The 15,771-nt window shown below is 44.6% G+C and overlaps 1 protein-coding gene across 4 annotated transcripts in view; it reads left to right on the plus strand.

Moving 5' to 3' along the window:
* Positions 1 to 1,605: 1,605 nt before the first annotated feature.
* The window catches only part of fermt2 (FERM domain containing kindlin 2), a 40,537-nt gene continuing 26,371 nt past the window's right edge, over positions 1,606 to 15,771 (plus strand). For all 4 annotated transcript variants that reach the window (XM_056426139.1, XM_056426140.1, XM_056426141.1 and 1 more), the window contains exons 1-2: positions 1,606 to 1,767; positions 3,355 to 3,512. In XM_056426139.1, coding sequence (XP_056282114.1) covers positions 3,356 to 3,512 — 157 coding nt within the window. In that variant the 5' untranslated portion in view covers positions 1,606 to 1,767; position 3,355. The remainder of the gene's footprint in view (positions 1,768 to 3,354; positions 3,513 to 15,771) is intronic.

Here is a 15,771-nt window from a genome sequence, read left to right on the forward strand (position 1 = left end):
GTGTTGGATGACGCCGTGGTCTCTCTTCACGTGTGCTGATGATATGATATTCTCATGCTCTCGTATTCTCCCACTGTGACCCTCCTTTACCATTTTGAATTTGGCACAAATGGGGAAAAGAAAACATGAAAAATATAATGTTGCCATGCACTGAGGATTATCTTACTGTATAGTTTCAGTGCTATTTATGCTGCAGACAGACGGTTCAGGACGTCTCGTGGTTATCAGCAAAACAAAGTCAACGTGGTGTTGAGTTTCTGCTCCGTCTGAAGGCATCTCATATGGGGAATCAGGCTCTGGCTCTTTAATTCCCATCGTCTTGTGAGCAGTTGCATCTGTTTGCAGCTGTATGTACATGTTGCTCTCCAGAATGCAATTTTATATTAGAAAATAAAAATGAAATATTGTATTTTTTCAAACCCCAAAAGAGTGTGTGAGGTAGTTTGACAGACCTCCGCCCGGACCAGCTCTTCATGCTACTTGAACATATCAGGAATGAAAGTAGATTTGGCTAATATCTACACCTCAGTCTTCCACTGGGGCTTTTTGTTCTTTTTTAATGAGTCTACATTGAAATAGGAGGAGGAAAGTGTAGAAACACATGAAAGAGAGATTCTGGAGACACTTTTCAGATAATAAAACTGTAAGTGACAAACCCGAGAGCCTTGTTATGCTGTGCCGTTCCTCCCTGGGCCGACGACCCAGAGGTCCCTGGTGCTGAAGGCTGCGCTGCCTTATTGCCATAAAAGGCAGCTGGAGGTCCATCATCCACGGCGTTGAACGTTGCTCTGCAGCTTGGTGCCATCTGTAATAAAACACGTGGACGCGAGGCTGTCTCCGTTCTCTACGCTGTGGTTGAGTTACTTGATTTATCTTTTTCACAAATCAAAAATTTAGATTGAATTAAAAAGTTGAATAACTGTTTTTCGCAAAAGTATTTCACTCTTTTATGCCCAGAGTATTGTTTATTATTTGCCACCACCATGTACTCACTACTTAAAGTCCAGAAAAAGATTAGATTAAAAAACTAAATCAGGCAATGCTATGGATTTCAGTAGCCCGCCCCCCCCCCCCCCATGTGTGTGTGTGTGTGTGGGGGGGGGGGGGGGCACATGTACATCTGATTGTTTTAAGTGGAAAATATGTTGTTTTTTACTATTTCAAAATATGTTAATGCTAAATACCAGACCGATTTACTGGGGAAATAATTAGATATATATAAATTTTTTTAAAGCATGACTTGTGAAAAGAGACTCTTGTTACCAGAAAAAGGGGCAAAAGTAACGCACAATTCCCCCTGACGTGTGTGTGTGTGTGTGTGTGTGTGTGTGTGTGTGTGTGTGTGTGTGTGTGTGTGTGTGTGTGTGTGTGTGTGTGTGTGTGTGTGTGTGTGTGTGTGTGTGTGTGTGTGTGTGTGTGTGTGTGTGTGTGTGTGTGTGTGTGTGTGAGAGTGTGTGTGAGAGGTGACAGTGGGGCCAGTAGGGGACCAGAAAAGCTCCCAGTCTGAAAGGAAAAGTGGGACTGGAGCAGTGACGTCATGTGCTGCTGGAAAGAGGGAGGGGGGAGAGAGGCTGGACTCCATTAAGCCGAAGCCTGCAGGGGAACTGTTCGGGACACTTCACTTCTCCAGCGAGTTCCTCGGGGATTTCTTTCCGCCTTTTACTGTCTGAAAAAGACGGAATACATGATTTGAAGAGGGGGACATCTTGGACTTGTTCTGCACCGAGTAGTCGACCGTGTTCCTGTTTTCTTTTCGTCTTTGTGAAGGTGAGCGCACAGATTTAAATGTTCCTCCTCAAAGCTGCTGCTAGTTCGCCGCTATGAAATATGAACATGTTTTCTCGTCGGTGTCGTTTCGTCGTCGAGCCGCTTCGCTACATTCAACCCGCGCTTCATTTAGCAACTCTGTAGCGGGTCGGTCGGCTCCTTTGAAGTCACTTTCTGCTGTGAACTTAAAGCTTCGCGACCGACTGCGGAGTGCGCGTGCAGCCGAGGAGCCGCCGCTCGCGCCCCGCCGCCTATTTGTCTGAGTGCCTTTACCGTTAGTTTCTCTTGATTTAACAGGTGAAGCGGCTCTTTAGCGGAGCTCACAGCGGCCGACGGTCCTTGCTGGACGTGTCGCCGTGGGCCGCGAGCCTTTTGTTTGCGCGTTTTATTGATTACACTCCATCAGCTCTGAGAATGACAGACGGTCATGTAACTTTTTTTTCTGGCGGTGACTTCACACAACAGGGCGCGTCTTGTGCCCTGCAAGGAGGAAGAGGAGGAGGAGGAAGATGTTCACCGTCATCCCGTTTTTCAAACCGTCCCGTGAGGGTCAAATGGGCTCTCGTGAGCTAACGTGTCTCATCTGCCGCCACTGTCGTGTTTTCATAACCGTGTGCAACTGTTGGCGGAAGTACGTCATACATGAAGAGAGCGAAAGGAGCAATAGTGGAATGGAAAAAAACAGTTGCTTTCATATTTGTACTGATCAGCAGAAATATACTTAATCATATGGGTTAAAATGGGCTGGGAATGTAATATAAATACAATATGTATTGATCTATAGACGGAAAATCAATAGTAAACCACTTGTATTCTAACCACCAAATCATGAAACCTTTGTTTACTGTCTTGCCTCTGATTTAGTTTTGTATCGTGTTTGGAGAAGTCCCGCTTGGCTTTTTATGATTCATCTGTATTCCCACTCCAAGGTGACATACAGGAACCTTGATGTCATCTATGTGACGCCATCACAGTTACTTTTTAAGACTTTGCCAAACTCTTGCAGACATCGCACACCTGTTGCAGGTTGAGTCGTTCCAGTGACTTGGATGTGCTGTTGCTGGAGAGCCCCTGTAACGAGGGCAGCGACAGCACTCCAGCATGGCAACATGTCTGATGGCACACACATCTTCTGTTGTCGTATCGTCCATCCCCTTAGCTCTGTCATAGTATATTGGCAAGCATTGATTATTTTATGTTTAAGAACTATTTTTCCTAAGTGCTGTCTAGGTGGTGCCCAAATCAATCAAGATCTTAATCTACAAAGCAACTACAGCTGTCTGTTACTTTAAATGCAGCGGAGTATTAATGTAAAGTTTCCCGGGAGAAGAAGCATGTATTTATAAATGAAAGTGCAGCAGTAAAGCACTGCTCAAGAACAACAAGTACATCTACTTGGTTCATTTACACGCCTCCCAAAGTGAAATAGCGCCTCTTTTCGGCTTAATGTCTCTCTGGGTTCATGTAGTGCCTGGGCTTTGCGCCGCATGTATTCCTTTCCAGAGGGTCAAACGGTTTCTTTTCACTCTGGTGAGACGACCTTTCAGCTGGACCTTCTCCCGTCTTGACTGTGGGTTTGTTCGGCAGGATGGCGCTGGACGGGATCCGGATGCCCGATGGCTGCTACGCCGACGGGACGTGGGAACTGAAGATGCACGTCACTGACCTCAAAAGGGACGTGTCGCTGAGGGTAACTGGGGAGATCCACATCGGCGGAGTCATGCTCAAACTCGTGGAGAAACTAGGTATGTATGTATGTATGTATGCTGCTGCCATGCAGAGGCCAGAGCAGTTCACTGGTTTCCAAAGATCTAAAGTGTAATAAACAGACGTGATCTTATTTTTAATCGACTCTTTTTGACACAATGGAAATGACAGCAGTCCACGTGAGTCTTCAGACTCAAGAGGCAATCCATTTGCTATAGAGTGGATGTGGTTGGCAGTAATAAAGGCCCATTCATTTGACCTCATGACCCCTTTACCGTGTGTCAATGGCAGACTTGTTTTCTGTTCATATTTGTTGGGCAATAAATACCTCTTTCTTTTTTACCATTCTGAGAAATGAGATTCTAAGTAAATGCCACACTTCTATGCAAACGCACTGACTGTTTCGCCAGAGCAAAGAACATACATTCTCCAACTTAAAAAAAGAAGAAAGCTGCATGGAACACAGAGAAAGCGTCTGAAACTAGAGGTTGGGAACGAGCTGCATTACTGTCTCTGTAGATATAAGGAAACCTGTTTGGTTTAAAGCATTTTCTAATTGTGTAGATGACATCATGAGTAATTGTCTGTCTTGGACCTTTTGTTGAGTTTCCATGAGATTGTGGACTTTCCTTTCAGGGGTTAATATTCCTCTTTGTTACCCTGCAGTGTATATGGGTCAGTAACCAAAGGTATAAAGAAACCATACACAGCTCCCCCCCCCCCCCCACACACACACACTGCATCATGCACTGTTCTGTAGCTGCAGTCGTGCACTTGACACACTTTGGGTGACAGTAAGCATAAGGGTCCTCTGTTCCAGCCTCTTGAACACTGCCTTGCTTCATGGAGGCAGGAGAACGTTCACTAGCGGCGGTACGATTTTGGGAGTGACAGCGTTGCGTGTTGATGGCGCTCGAACACTCTGCGTTCCTGCAGCGCTCCAAGGTTTTATTCCCTGCCCACCGTCCCGTTTTCAGCTCTCCTGTTGGAGCGCCACATCATTGAGGTCTTTGTCCTCTGTGGTCGTCCGTGCCGCTGAGCAGCCTCGATGCTCGGCGAGTGCCATGTTGCCGCCGCCGCGTGTGGGACGCCATGAATCCATCGGTCCTCCCACGTCACTCGAGGCCTTATCCATTGTTTGAGTTGTGTTTGCTCTTTTTGTTCAGTTGGTTGAAGGGTACGACCTTCTGTGGTAACGACGCCTCCTCTGAGGTGTCGTGTGAGGGAAGTCTCTCAGCGGTGGCTATTTGTGTATTTTCTTGTTGTAGAATACATTTGTGCTTCATGTGTTTGAAATTGTACGAGTCGACAATAGCGTGGCGTGAAGGAAGTTGTTCAATTGTTTTCCAAGTTTCCTTTTCTGAAGGATGTAGCTATCTGCTGATGACCTTTATTTGTCTTTTATGGATTCCGGCTGTTTGACAATCGTGTTGATTTGATGACCGTGGTTGGCTGTTGTTGCACCAAAGTAAAATCACAGGACATGGGTGGACATGATAATTCCATTGTTTTATTGAAATATAAATACTGTAATCCCAGCCGTGGTTACTGTTCTTCAACTTCCACCTTTTTACTGCAGTTAAATGAGCTCGGTGCCGTGTGCCTGAAGGTACTCCAGCCTCTTAACGAGAAGCAGATCTCAGGTCGAGCTGCTCGTGAGCGTTTGAGGGCGTCTTGTTGCCTCTCCACTGGTTTCACAAAGTGAGTGTGGGGACATTTCATTCGACGGCCATCTCCCTCCTGCCCTGAGTCAACACGTTGTTTTTTCCCGTTGTAATCATTAACCCGTCGACAACGTGGGTTTTCCACATGGCCACACACTGCAGGGAACCGTACACTATTCAGGCCACGCACAATATTTAGCATTTGGAACAGGCAATGAAGTGCTGTCGGTCGCAGAGAAAATATCGATTTTTTTTTGGATCGCTTGGGACGGAATAAATGAAGCTCTCGATTCAAATTTGTCCAAAGAAATAATACCGTAAACGTGAGTTTTCAGTGACCCTCTGGTAAAAACCAACGCCAGGCGATGTGTTTGTTTAAAATCTGAGGTGAGAGGAAACAATCTGCAAACAACTGAGCTGCGTTGTGAGATTAAAGACGATAGTAAGCCAACATATTTCTTTTCCCAGTGACCCGTCTCCAGACCTCCCAGCCGGTGACAGCGCCGCTCAGTCCTCACGTACCGCCGTCTGCGTGGCCGTGGTGGTTATACATAGACACTGTAACTGTGCAAATGCACGTGTACGCGGTGCTGGGAGAAGCTACAGAGCTTTGGCAATGCGTCAGCCTCCCATTGAAAGGACATCCTGGTGCAATGACAAATCTCTCTCTGTCCTTCCTCGCGCTCCAAAACGAAGGATCTGTTCTTTAATGGCGCTCCATGAGGCTGAGAGTCTGCCGCCTTGTTTTCCTATCAGACTTGCGGTGTTGCACGCAGAAGCAGAATGTGGCCGTGCGAGTCGGCCGTCCTCTGGGCGACGGCGTTCCCGTCAGTGTTGGTGCACACGTGAGGTGGGTGGGTGTGTCTCGCCAACATGTAGCCTGCATCTATTTTTCAACTCTTCCTGTGAGCCGCAGTTCTTTCATCCACGCTGCAGACTCGAATGGCCTTTTCGATAATGGATTAAATAGACAAATGCCAGGAAGGCACTTAGCTATTGATCACGGCAGCGAGCGCTGCTGCCATTCCCCCCCGCTCCCCTCCAGGAGAGCAGTGTTTAACCACCTCCCGGTCCCCCACTGTTGTGATCCTTTCATCGCCCCTTTCCAACCATCACTCCTGCATTTAGATGCGAAAAACAACGATTGCACAAACAACATTAGTTGGTGGGAGATTTATTGGATTTCAAGGGATTATTCCCAAGTTGCATTGCATTTAAATCTGGTAAACTGTGGTTTACAGTAAGTGCTTAAGCTCTCAATGTTTCACTCAAATGCATATGCATTGTTATTCTACACACGGTTGAGGTGGAAAGGTTTTCTTGTACGATAATGGTGAACTCCACGCCCCTGGAGTCTGACTCTTCAAGCCCGTCAGGCCTGCAGATGGGAACAACACCTTTTAGCTAATTGTGCAAACCACTGAAAAAGCAAGTCATGGCATTAGCAGCGCGAGTAGCGAGTAAACGTAAACGATTGGCGAGTGTGTTGTTCCAGTTGCATTGTGGGAGATGCACTGGCTCTGCTTTGCCTCACAAAAGACAGCTGAGGGACTGGATTGGGGAGCAAATGGGAGGGAAAGAGAGAGAGGGGTGGTGTGGAGGGAGAAGGGCCTGAGCTCTCTCGCTCCATCTCTCCTTCCCGTTGTGACTAACAATTCCATCAAAGTTTGTCGATGAAGCAGGAAATGACTTTCAGTGTTCGGCATGTTGTTCTCTGGTCATTGCTGGATTCTCTGCTGCCTGCTTCATCCACCTCCCCCTCTCTGTCAACTCCCTCCTTTCCTCCCTCCCCCCCCCTCATTCCAACGTCATCGAAGAATGTTTTGTGGATAATTTATATTTCAAACTTCTTTCGGCAGCCGTTCCTTAGTGTGTGACCCAATCCGCTCCTCTGGCCACGCAGCACGGCTCACTCATCCACAGGAACCCTTGAAGGACACATTGTTCCCCTTCCTGTGGCTTCTGAACCAGGTCCGTCTGTGTTGACTGGTCAACGCTCCATAAATAGAACTTGAGTGAACTAATTGGTCCAGTGTGACTCTTGATAGTTCATGTGGTTGTTTCCAGTTGGGAGCCTGAAGTACCACCAGCCGGCCGCAAAAGAACTTTCCCTGCATGTCAGAGAAAATGAGTGATTTGTATTTGCGATGACCTACATATTCACAAGTGACTCGCCGAAAGTCATCCGCCCGCATTCACTTCCAATTTGTTTGCGCAAATCATGTAGCAAATGTATTTTTTAAGGAACAAACAGTTTCTTTTTGTATTCTCTCCCCCTGAGGCGCCTCTTACGAAACAGAAAGCTACGGTTATAATGTTCAACGAGAAGTGACTTTAGTGTTTCCTCTGAGCAACTATCAGAGTTCGTACGGTCATGGAAAACCTGGAAAAGTCATGGAATTTTAAAATGGTAATTTCCAGGCCTGGAAAAGTCATGGGAAAAAAACATAAATCATAAAAGTCATGGAAATGTGTTAAATTCACGCCGAGTTTGAAATAATTAATGTTTAAAAAAAAAAAATGCTCAAAATATAAGCCGGCGTACGCTCTCAATACGCAACATTTTCTAAATGTTTCATGTTTATACCGAGATTTCAGTTTGGTCATGGAACTATGGTGAAAAGTCCTGGAAAAGTCCTGGAAATCCATTGGTCAAAATGTGTAAGAACCCTGAACTATTATTTTCAAGATAACCTTCAGCTTTTTGAGCTCTCTGTACTTTTTGCGACGTGAAGATGACGTGCGCTGGGAGATGGCTTCGGTTTTTGACAATGGAGCGCAGGTTTCATTGGGAAACGGACGTGATTTAAAACAGGATGCTGAACTTCCTCTGGGCTTTTTTTATGCGCCTTCTCCCATGTGCCTTCCTTGCATTTCTGTCTTCCTGCCCTCTCAGGGTTTTTGAAAGGATATGGTTCTGTTGGGCTGAGGGGAAAGATGGTTCTACACAGAGCGAGATGAAGAGCCCAGATACTGTCGTCACGTCCGTCTCTGACGTGAATAAATGCTCTTTAAACTCTTTACATTCAACATCACACACACAGGAGAGTGTGAGAAGTATTTGATGGATGTCTACAACCACTTTCCCTCTCCCTGTATCGGCTCGCCCTGACGCACAGATATGTCATTGATTGTGCCTGTGGAGCCGTCCTAAATGTGTGTCATTACCAAGTGAGGAACGGCCTGCTCTCTAATCGCTCAGGACAGGAAGTAGTTAGCCTAAGTAGCGGTCCTGCCCAGGCCAGAGCTTTCCTGTTTTACTCTCAAGATGCTCCAGTGTGCTGTTCTGTGCTCTGACTTCACACACGGGCGGCACCCGGCCCATATGATCACAGGCGTCAGGGTTCCTCATATCGAGGGTTCATTTAGCCGCCCCCAATGATGTTTTGTCTTCCGGTCAATATTCTGCTTAGGAGTGGATTGAATGACGTTGGTCTGAATGTCTCGTGTGCTACCAGATGGATTGTAAAAGTGACCTCCCTATGAGCTGTCCTTGACTAATGCCTCATATCCATGATGTCAGTGAAGGGAACCAGCTGTGGGAGTCAGGCCGTGCTATCCCACCAAGTTAAATAACTTCGTTCAGGGTAAAGTTTCGGTTAAGACTGAAATAAAGTATTTCCATGAAGCCCCTTCATGAAGGGTCATGTGGGAACGGTATCAGCTGCTTAAGGCGGCAAATATCACATGAATAATTACTCTGAATGGGGTACTAGGGCCTTTAATAAAATGAAGACACACATTCATCTTTTAAAAGTTCAGCATAATTAATTTGCTGTGTTGGGAGGAAAAAAGATGGATAATTGAGATATTTCAATCACTCTTTGTCCACCTTCAGTAGGGAGCCGCTCTGCTTGTTGAGGGCGATCTAATTGGCTGAGTTTGACTTTTTAAACATGCAGAGGACACACTTACACGGCACCTCTGGGAATCGGAAGCCCGTTGCTTTTTGTCCCTCTTGGCTTCCTGTAGTGGAAGGAAATATTGGAGCAGCACATTGATGTTGAAACGCCACACACACACACACACACTCCGGGGTGCTAATAGAGTAAACTGATACGATGTTTTTGTCATTAATTTTTACTTTCCCTCGATTCGCAGTCAATCTATGTTTGATCCTTTTTCCAGAGCAAAGCAGCAAGCGAGTAGTTGTTCATTTTCATAACCAAGAGATGAGGCTTTATTCTTTGGACCAGAGCTTAACTTGTTAAAATGATTGCATTACAAATATGCCACTCTTGAAGTTTTAAACATGATTTTAAATTCCTGTTTATTAAAGCCGGTTAAAGTTTCCCTCATTTCCTCCACAGCTGATGCATTTGTCTGAAAAATGTCTCAAAATAGGAGATGCACCGATTACATGTTGGCTGATTTCTGCCGATTCAGATTCTTTCTTTCTAAGAACTATAATTAAAATTAAGGTTCCATTCTTTTTTTTCACAGCCGTCTCGCAACTTTCTCAAATTTTTTTTTAGTTATCTTTGGACTTCGTTATTGTGATCTATCACGGTTATTTGCATAAAAAACAGGCATCTCTCCTCAAAATTTATTTTATTTAAAACGTCGGCTCAAGTCATCAAAAACGATGTCTTCAAATTGCTAATTTTTTCTGACCAACAACACTACATTTATAATTTATATTAAAAAGAAACAAACAATGTTTGAATTAACTATGACTATGTTATTGTACTGTAAAGTGATTAATCAGATTAGTCTGCTCATTTACTGATTTGATAAATCAGTTAATAGTTGTTAAATATATTGTTAAATAACGATGGTTTCTAGAGATATTCAGCGAGGAGCTGCTGAGCTTCCTGTTCTTCTCTCCCCAGCGTCAGTGGGGCGTGGCACGATGTGTTCATGGGGAGAAGGACAGATGAATACTGTCTATCTGCTCCATTGATCTTAGTCCCAGAATTTCTTCGTAATATCATTATTCCACTGAGTCCCTGAACACTTAATTGTATAAAGCTGCGTCAGGGCGGGGGGGGACGACGACCCTGTTTCTGTTTGTATTGTGACACAAATGGAAACAAACGCTCCGTCTCTAAGGAGGTTTGTCTAATGGCCTCCTGGCCTCTCCTAATGCATCAAGCCGGTTGCCCTCTCTCCTTGCTCCAACAGACGGATGTTCACAGATTTCCTGCAGCGTAATCTCATACTTTTGGAGCCGTCTGGTGCAGTGAGAGCCGAACCATGATGCAACGAGGGTTGGGTATCGTTCCATTTCAGATGGAAAACTTGAGTGTTGCCAGTGTCCATCTTCTCCTGGAGCGTAGTCCGAGCTAATCCTCTAGTCTCAAGGCTTTACGTCGATGAGCACATTTGGGATTTGTTTGTGTGTCTCATGTCAAATCAGCCAGCATCTGATTCTCTGCAAAATAGAAGTAATCTAGATTTAGCCTGGGTTTGTCTGTGTGTATGTGGTGAAGACATATAGCATCACACGTTTGTATGGAATCAATATCTGTCTGCCACCGTGTCCCCCGGCTCCTTAAGGCCAGCCCTGACCTTAATGACCTCTCCCTTGCGTGAGCTGTGTATCACTGACACGGGGCACAGCCTCAGTGAACCTGTGTTTCTTGTTTCTGCCTAAAACGCTTTAATGGCAGCACTAAGTGTCTCTTTGTTTAAATGATTTGTCAGGTAAAGTGTGACAGCTTGAAAGGGTTCAGGTGGGTTTTGCATATTTAATGACTGAAACATGGCTTGTTTGATTTACTCCTGGCAGGAAGCTGAGCTGTTGTATAATAACTGACTGAAATATCAGTGTTTAAAGCTGCAGGAGCTCTGTGCCGTGGGGCCACATTAATGTATTATGAAAAACAAAACTTATTGAGAGATTTTGAAAAAGCTAACCGTGGAATGAAATATCGCCTCCGGCCACACCAGTCCGGTGACGCCCGGTCTCGTCAGATCTTGGTAGCTAAGCAGGGTCGGGCCTGGTTAGTACTTGGATGGGAGACGGCCTGGGAATACAATACCAACTCTTTAACTTACATCTCAAACGCAGTGGACGTTGCAGCTTTATCATTTGAGAAAAATAAGATATTTTCATTATTCATTTATTCTGAAAAACAAAACTTATTGAGAGATTTAAAAAAAGCTAAGTGTGGGAGAAAGTATTTCCTACGGCGCCGATTGGCCAGCTGGAGCACGGAGCCTGCTCTCACATGACGGGAATCGAATGAAGGACTCATTCGGTTTCCTTATCACATTAAGGGTCCTGGTATTGACATTATTTGTTTTAATACCCAACCCTAGTCGTCAGCATTGCACACTTGGTTGTGTAGCAGATGCAAAGGTTTCATGGCACGTGTGACTTCTGGGTTTCGTTTGTTATCTGTTTTAACATTCGTCACAGGAACGAGTTTGTCCTCTTCAAATCTTCAGCTGTAACCCGTGTGACCGTATCTCATGTCTGCCACACATATTATGCCATCACCTGTCTCTATCGAACGTGTTGCATACACATGAGGTATCTGACGGTGACACTATGTTGTTCCACGGCAAGTCGAAGCGAGATAATGCCTAAAAACATTGACAGTGGATCTAATTTCAGGACGTTGCCCGACAGTCGCTTCCCGTATCTTTGCCGTTGAATAGCGACCTTCACCGTGCCTCACACCTGGAATATATTTAGAAGGATAAAAGGCTTTTGTGTTCGAGGGGGGAATGAGCTGCGTGTGTCTGGATAAATATGACGGACAAACCTGCAGCGTTGTCTTTTGTTGCGTGTGAAAACAAGTCGTCTCGCCACGGCGTCGGCCTCGAGTCGCCAAGGAGACGGCATGACCGGTCTCACCCAGAGGAAATTTATTTTTATCAGCTGATTGCTGAAAATGACAAAGGCCTCGCTCGGTGTGGCGGATCCCTGAAGGCCGACAGCGTGACACTGACCTTGTGTTAAAACATGTTCGTGCTAACTGTGAAATGCTTGAATCTCCTTCATCGATGGCGCTCGAGATGAGTCTGGATTACTGCTGTGCGTGTCAGCTGACTGCTTGAAGACAAATGAATGGTAAATATGAGTCATCAACACATGCAACAGCAATGACGTATTGTAGGGATGCACCGATCTGATCGGCGCCGATATTCCCATTATCGGTTTTGATCGGCGTTCTCAAAACGGCCGATCAGATGACATAACATCTGCGAGAACTATCAGACGTTTCAATCGCCGCGCACCGCAACGGAGACGATGCGCCCGGCGAGGGCCGCAGAGGTCAGAGGTCAACGAGGGGATCCTCACCACCGAGTTGAATCTCTGGGTCGACTCAGCCGACTCTCACATGTCTGCCCCTAGAGATGCTCACGGTAAACACATTCGATCGGGAGCTAAGAGGGTTTTGATAAAGTTAGCGGAAGGATTTAAGTGACAACATCCGGTTTTGCAAAGTTAGCTGAAAGAACCACGTGAAACAACATCCGTTTTTCAAAATAAGATGTCGACAAATCAAACACTAACATATAAAAGTAAACAATGAACTGATTTTGTATCTTTATAGATCTTTTCTGAGATTTAGCTTAAATTATGCTAACATTAAAACATTTTTACTGGACCAAGGAAGAGTTTATAAAAATAAGTCTGACTTTTGTATGTTAAGAAAAGTCCTGTATATAGATTTCCCCAAGAGTTCCAGGAAATGAATGATGCAGATGTGTTCCATACATATCTGAAATCCCCTACAATAGCAATCAAACAATTTTAATGTATCAATTAGGACATTTTTCAAAGTAAAAGTCCTAAATGTTTAAAGAAATCGGTAATTTCTTTCATGTTTGAGTTGCTTTATATATGTATTTCCTCATAGTCCTAGGCAATAATGCAACACAATAAATAGAATGCTTCAATCGACACCGTGATCGGTATTATCGGTGATCGGCGATCGGCACCAAAAACCTGATCGGTGCATCTCTAACGTATTGCGTTCTACTCCAAAGCCCGGTGCCAACTCAAAATATTGTATTTTTAGTGCTTCAGCTGATCATAAAATCAACGTGCGTTGATGTGTGTCGTACCTCATGTTGCCTGATTCCAATTAGCCAGTGCTGTGTCTGAATTTATGCTCTTTCATACTCACTAGAGATGCGCCGATCAGGTTTTTTGGTGCCGATCACTGAAATCAGTATCTGCCGATCCGATAATACCGATCACCGATCACGGTGTCGATTGAAGCATTCTATTTATTGTGTAGCATTATTGCTATGAGGACTATGAGGAAATACATATATAAAGCACCTCAAACATTAAATAAATTACAGATTTCTCGTAAAAATTTAGGACATTTAATTTGAAAAATCTCCTAATTGCGACAGTAAATATGTTTGATCTCCAGAGTAATGGAAGTCAGGACTGTCTTAAACACATCTGCATCAGTCATTGCCTGGGACTATGAGGAAAAAGATATATAAAGCACCTCAAACATTAAAATTGATTGATTGCCAGTGTAGGGGATTTCAGATATGTATGGAACACATCTGCATCATTCATTTCCTGGAACTCTTGGGGAAATCTATATACAGGACTTTTCTTAACATGCAAAAATCTGACTTATTTTTATAAACTCTTCCTTGGTACAGTAAACATGTTTTAATGTTAGCATAATTTAAGCTAAATCTCAGAAACGATCTCTAAAGATACAAAATCAGTTCATTGTTCACTTGTGTATGATTTGTCGACATCTTATTTTGATAAACGGATGTTGTTTCACGTGGTTCTTTCCGCTAACTTTGCGAAACCGGATGTTACGTGAATCCATCCGCTAACTCGGCGCATCCCTAATACTCACGCTTGCTTTTTTGAGTGCATTGGTGCGTTGACACTGACGAGTGTCAAAATGCAGTGCGCTGACTCATGAGATGGTGGACTCGTAATGATCCAACAGTTGAGTGGAACCATCACACCCTCCACGCTCGTGAGCAAAAGGAAGAGAACGGTGGCGTATCGTCCGCCTCACGAGCGATTCAAAGTGAAATCGCCAAACGAGCCGAGCGACGCGGTCGTCTGCTGAGATCGTGCACAGCAGCTGCGTTGGATTTGAGACGGCACCCCCCTGACGTACACGGAGCACACGAGGGGTTTTCTGTATGCATGGAAGTCTACTCACGGGAAAATCCAAATGAACCCTCCTGTTACCTTCAAATGTACTCACATATTTTACCCGTAGGGTCAATTTGACCCCAGCAATTAAAAATTCCAGAAAATTATTAGAATTAATATTGTTTCCCAAGTTTAAGTGTCACTTTATGTTTGTTTGTTGATACCTAAACAGCCTTTTAAATAAATAAAAAAGTTGATATTTCTTATATATATATATATAATAAATTAGGAAAAGTCATGAAATATGAAGCAAAAAAAAATGATGTCATTTATTTCGAGACCCCAAATTGACAAATTGACAAATTGACCCCAAAGGTAACAGGAGGGTTAAGAAGCATCTCTATGTTCTGATTTTATTGAAATGTTATTCTGAATTCCCAACACATTTGAAACTAATTAAACGCAAAAAAAAGCTTTCTGATGTAAAAATAACCAAGTAGTTTTTTACACGAGCGTAAAACTATATAGCCGACAGCTGTGTCAGTAGCTCCTGAATCTGTGTGTGTGTGTAAGTAGATTTCAGTAAATTTCATGCGGTAAAATTGGAGCTGCATATAAACTTTGATCTGGCTCCTCCCCTGTCCTCTGCTCGTCCTCCTCTCCTGTTTAGTCTTTCTCCTCGTCTCTTCGGTCGTCCCATCCCCTCCCCCTCACAGTCGGGCCTCCATAAACATAGCTGCCTTCTAATGTAAACGCCACAGATACTGTGACGAGGAGGGGAGGAGAGAGCAAAGGAGTGATGGGGAGGAGGAACAACTCAGTGTTTCTGTATTAGTCCTGCAAACTTAAAACCTTTTTCCTTCTATACAACATTGTAAGTACCATGTGCTATTTGTGTTGTCTTTTAATTGCTTTGTTGAATATTCAGAATGAACCCGTGCCTTTTTAAAAGCAGTGTGTCTCGCTGTGGTATCTGGTACTCCAAGCCAAGGAAGTGGTCTTGTTGGAGAGCTGTGGTGGTGAATGAAAATAACTCAGTTTAACATAATTTATGGATTAATTTAGCTCGTTAAAGCACACACACGCACAATTGCACAGGACTAATGTAGTTAATGGATGGATAAGAACACCCCCTTCCACAACTACACACACACACACAATCTCTGTATCATCTTTCACATCCTGCGGAGGTCATAAAACATGTTTTTCCTATTCTGTTCCCCCCTCCCCATGTCTTTCAAGCCCTCCTTGCTCACACACACACACACACACACACACACGCCCGCCCATCAGTCCACTGAGGGGCTGTGGGTCCACATTTCATGTACCCAATTACTTAGGCCTCCGCTCCGAGCTGCTGCATTACGTCAGCCTCGGCAGGCTGTATTTTTAGCCTGGAGATGCCATTGGCCCTCTCTCCTTCCCTCTCTGGAGATTGAGTTACCAGCTTGTTGCCGAAAGAACCCAATGGACGCCACGCAAGCGGCCCTCGTCCAATCGCAACGCAACGAACCACTGTGTCACGACACGGGCGAGCAGAAGGAACGGCTCTGTCCACTGAGGTCGTGCTGGTGGGCGGGAACAAAGAAA

This window comes from Pseudoliparis swirei, chromosome 11 (assembly GCF_029220125.1).
Source record: "Pseudoliparis swirei isolate HS2019 ecotype Mariana Trench chromosome 11, NWPU_hadal_v1, whole genome shotgun sequence".
NCBI lineage: Eukaryota > Metazoa > Chordata > Actinopteri > Perciformes > Liparidae > Pseudoliparis > Pseudoliparis swirei.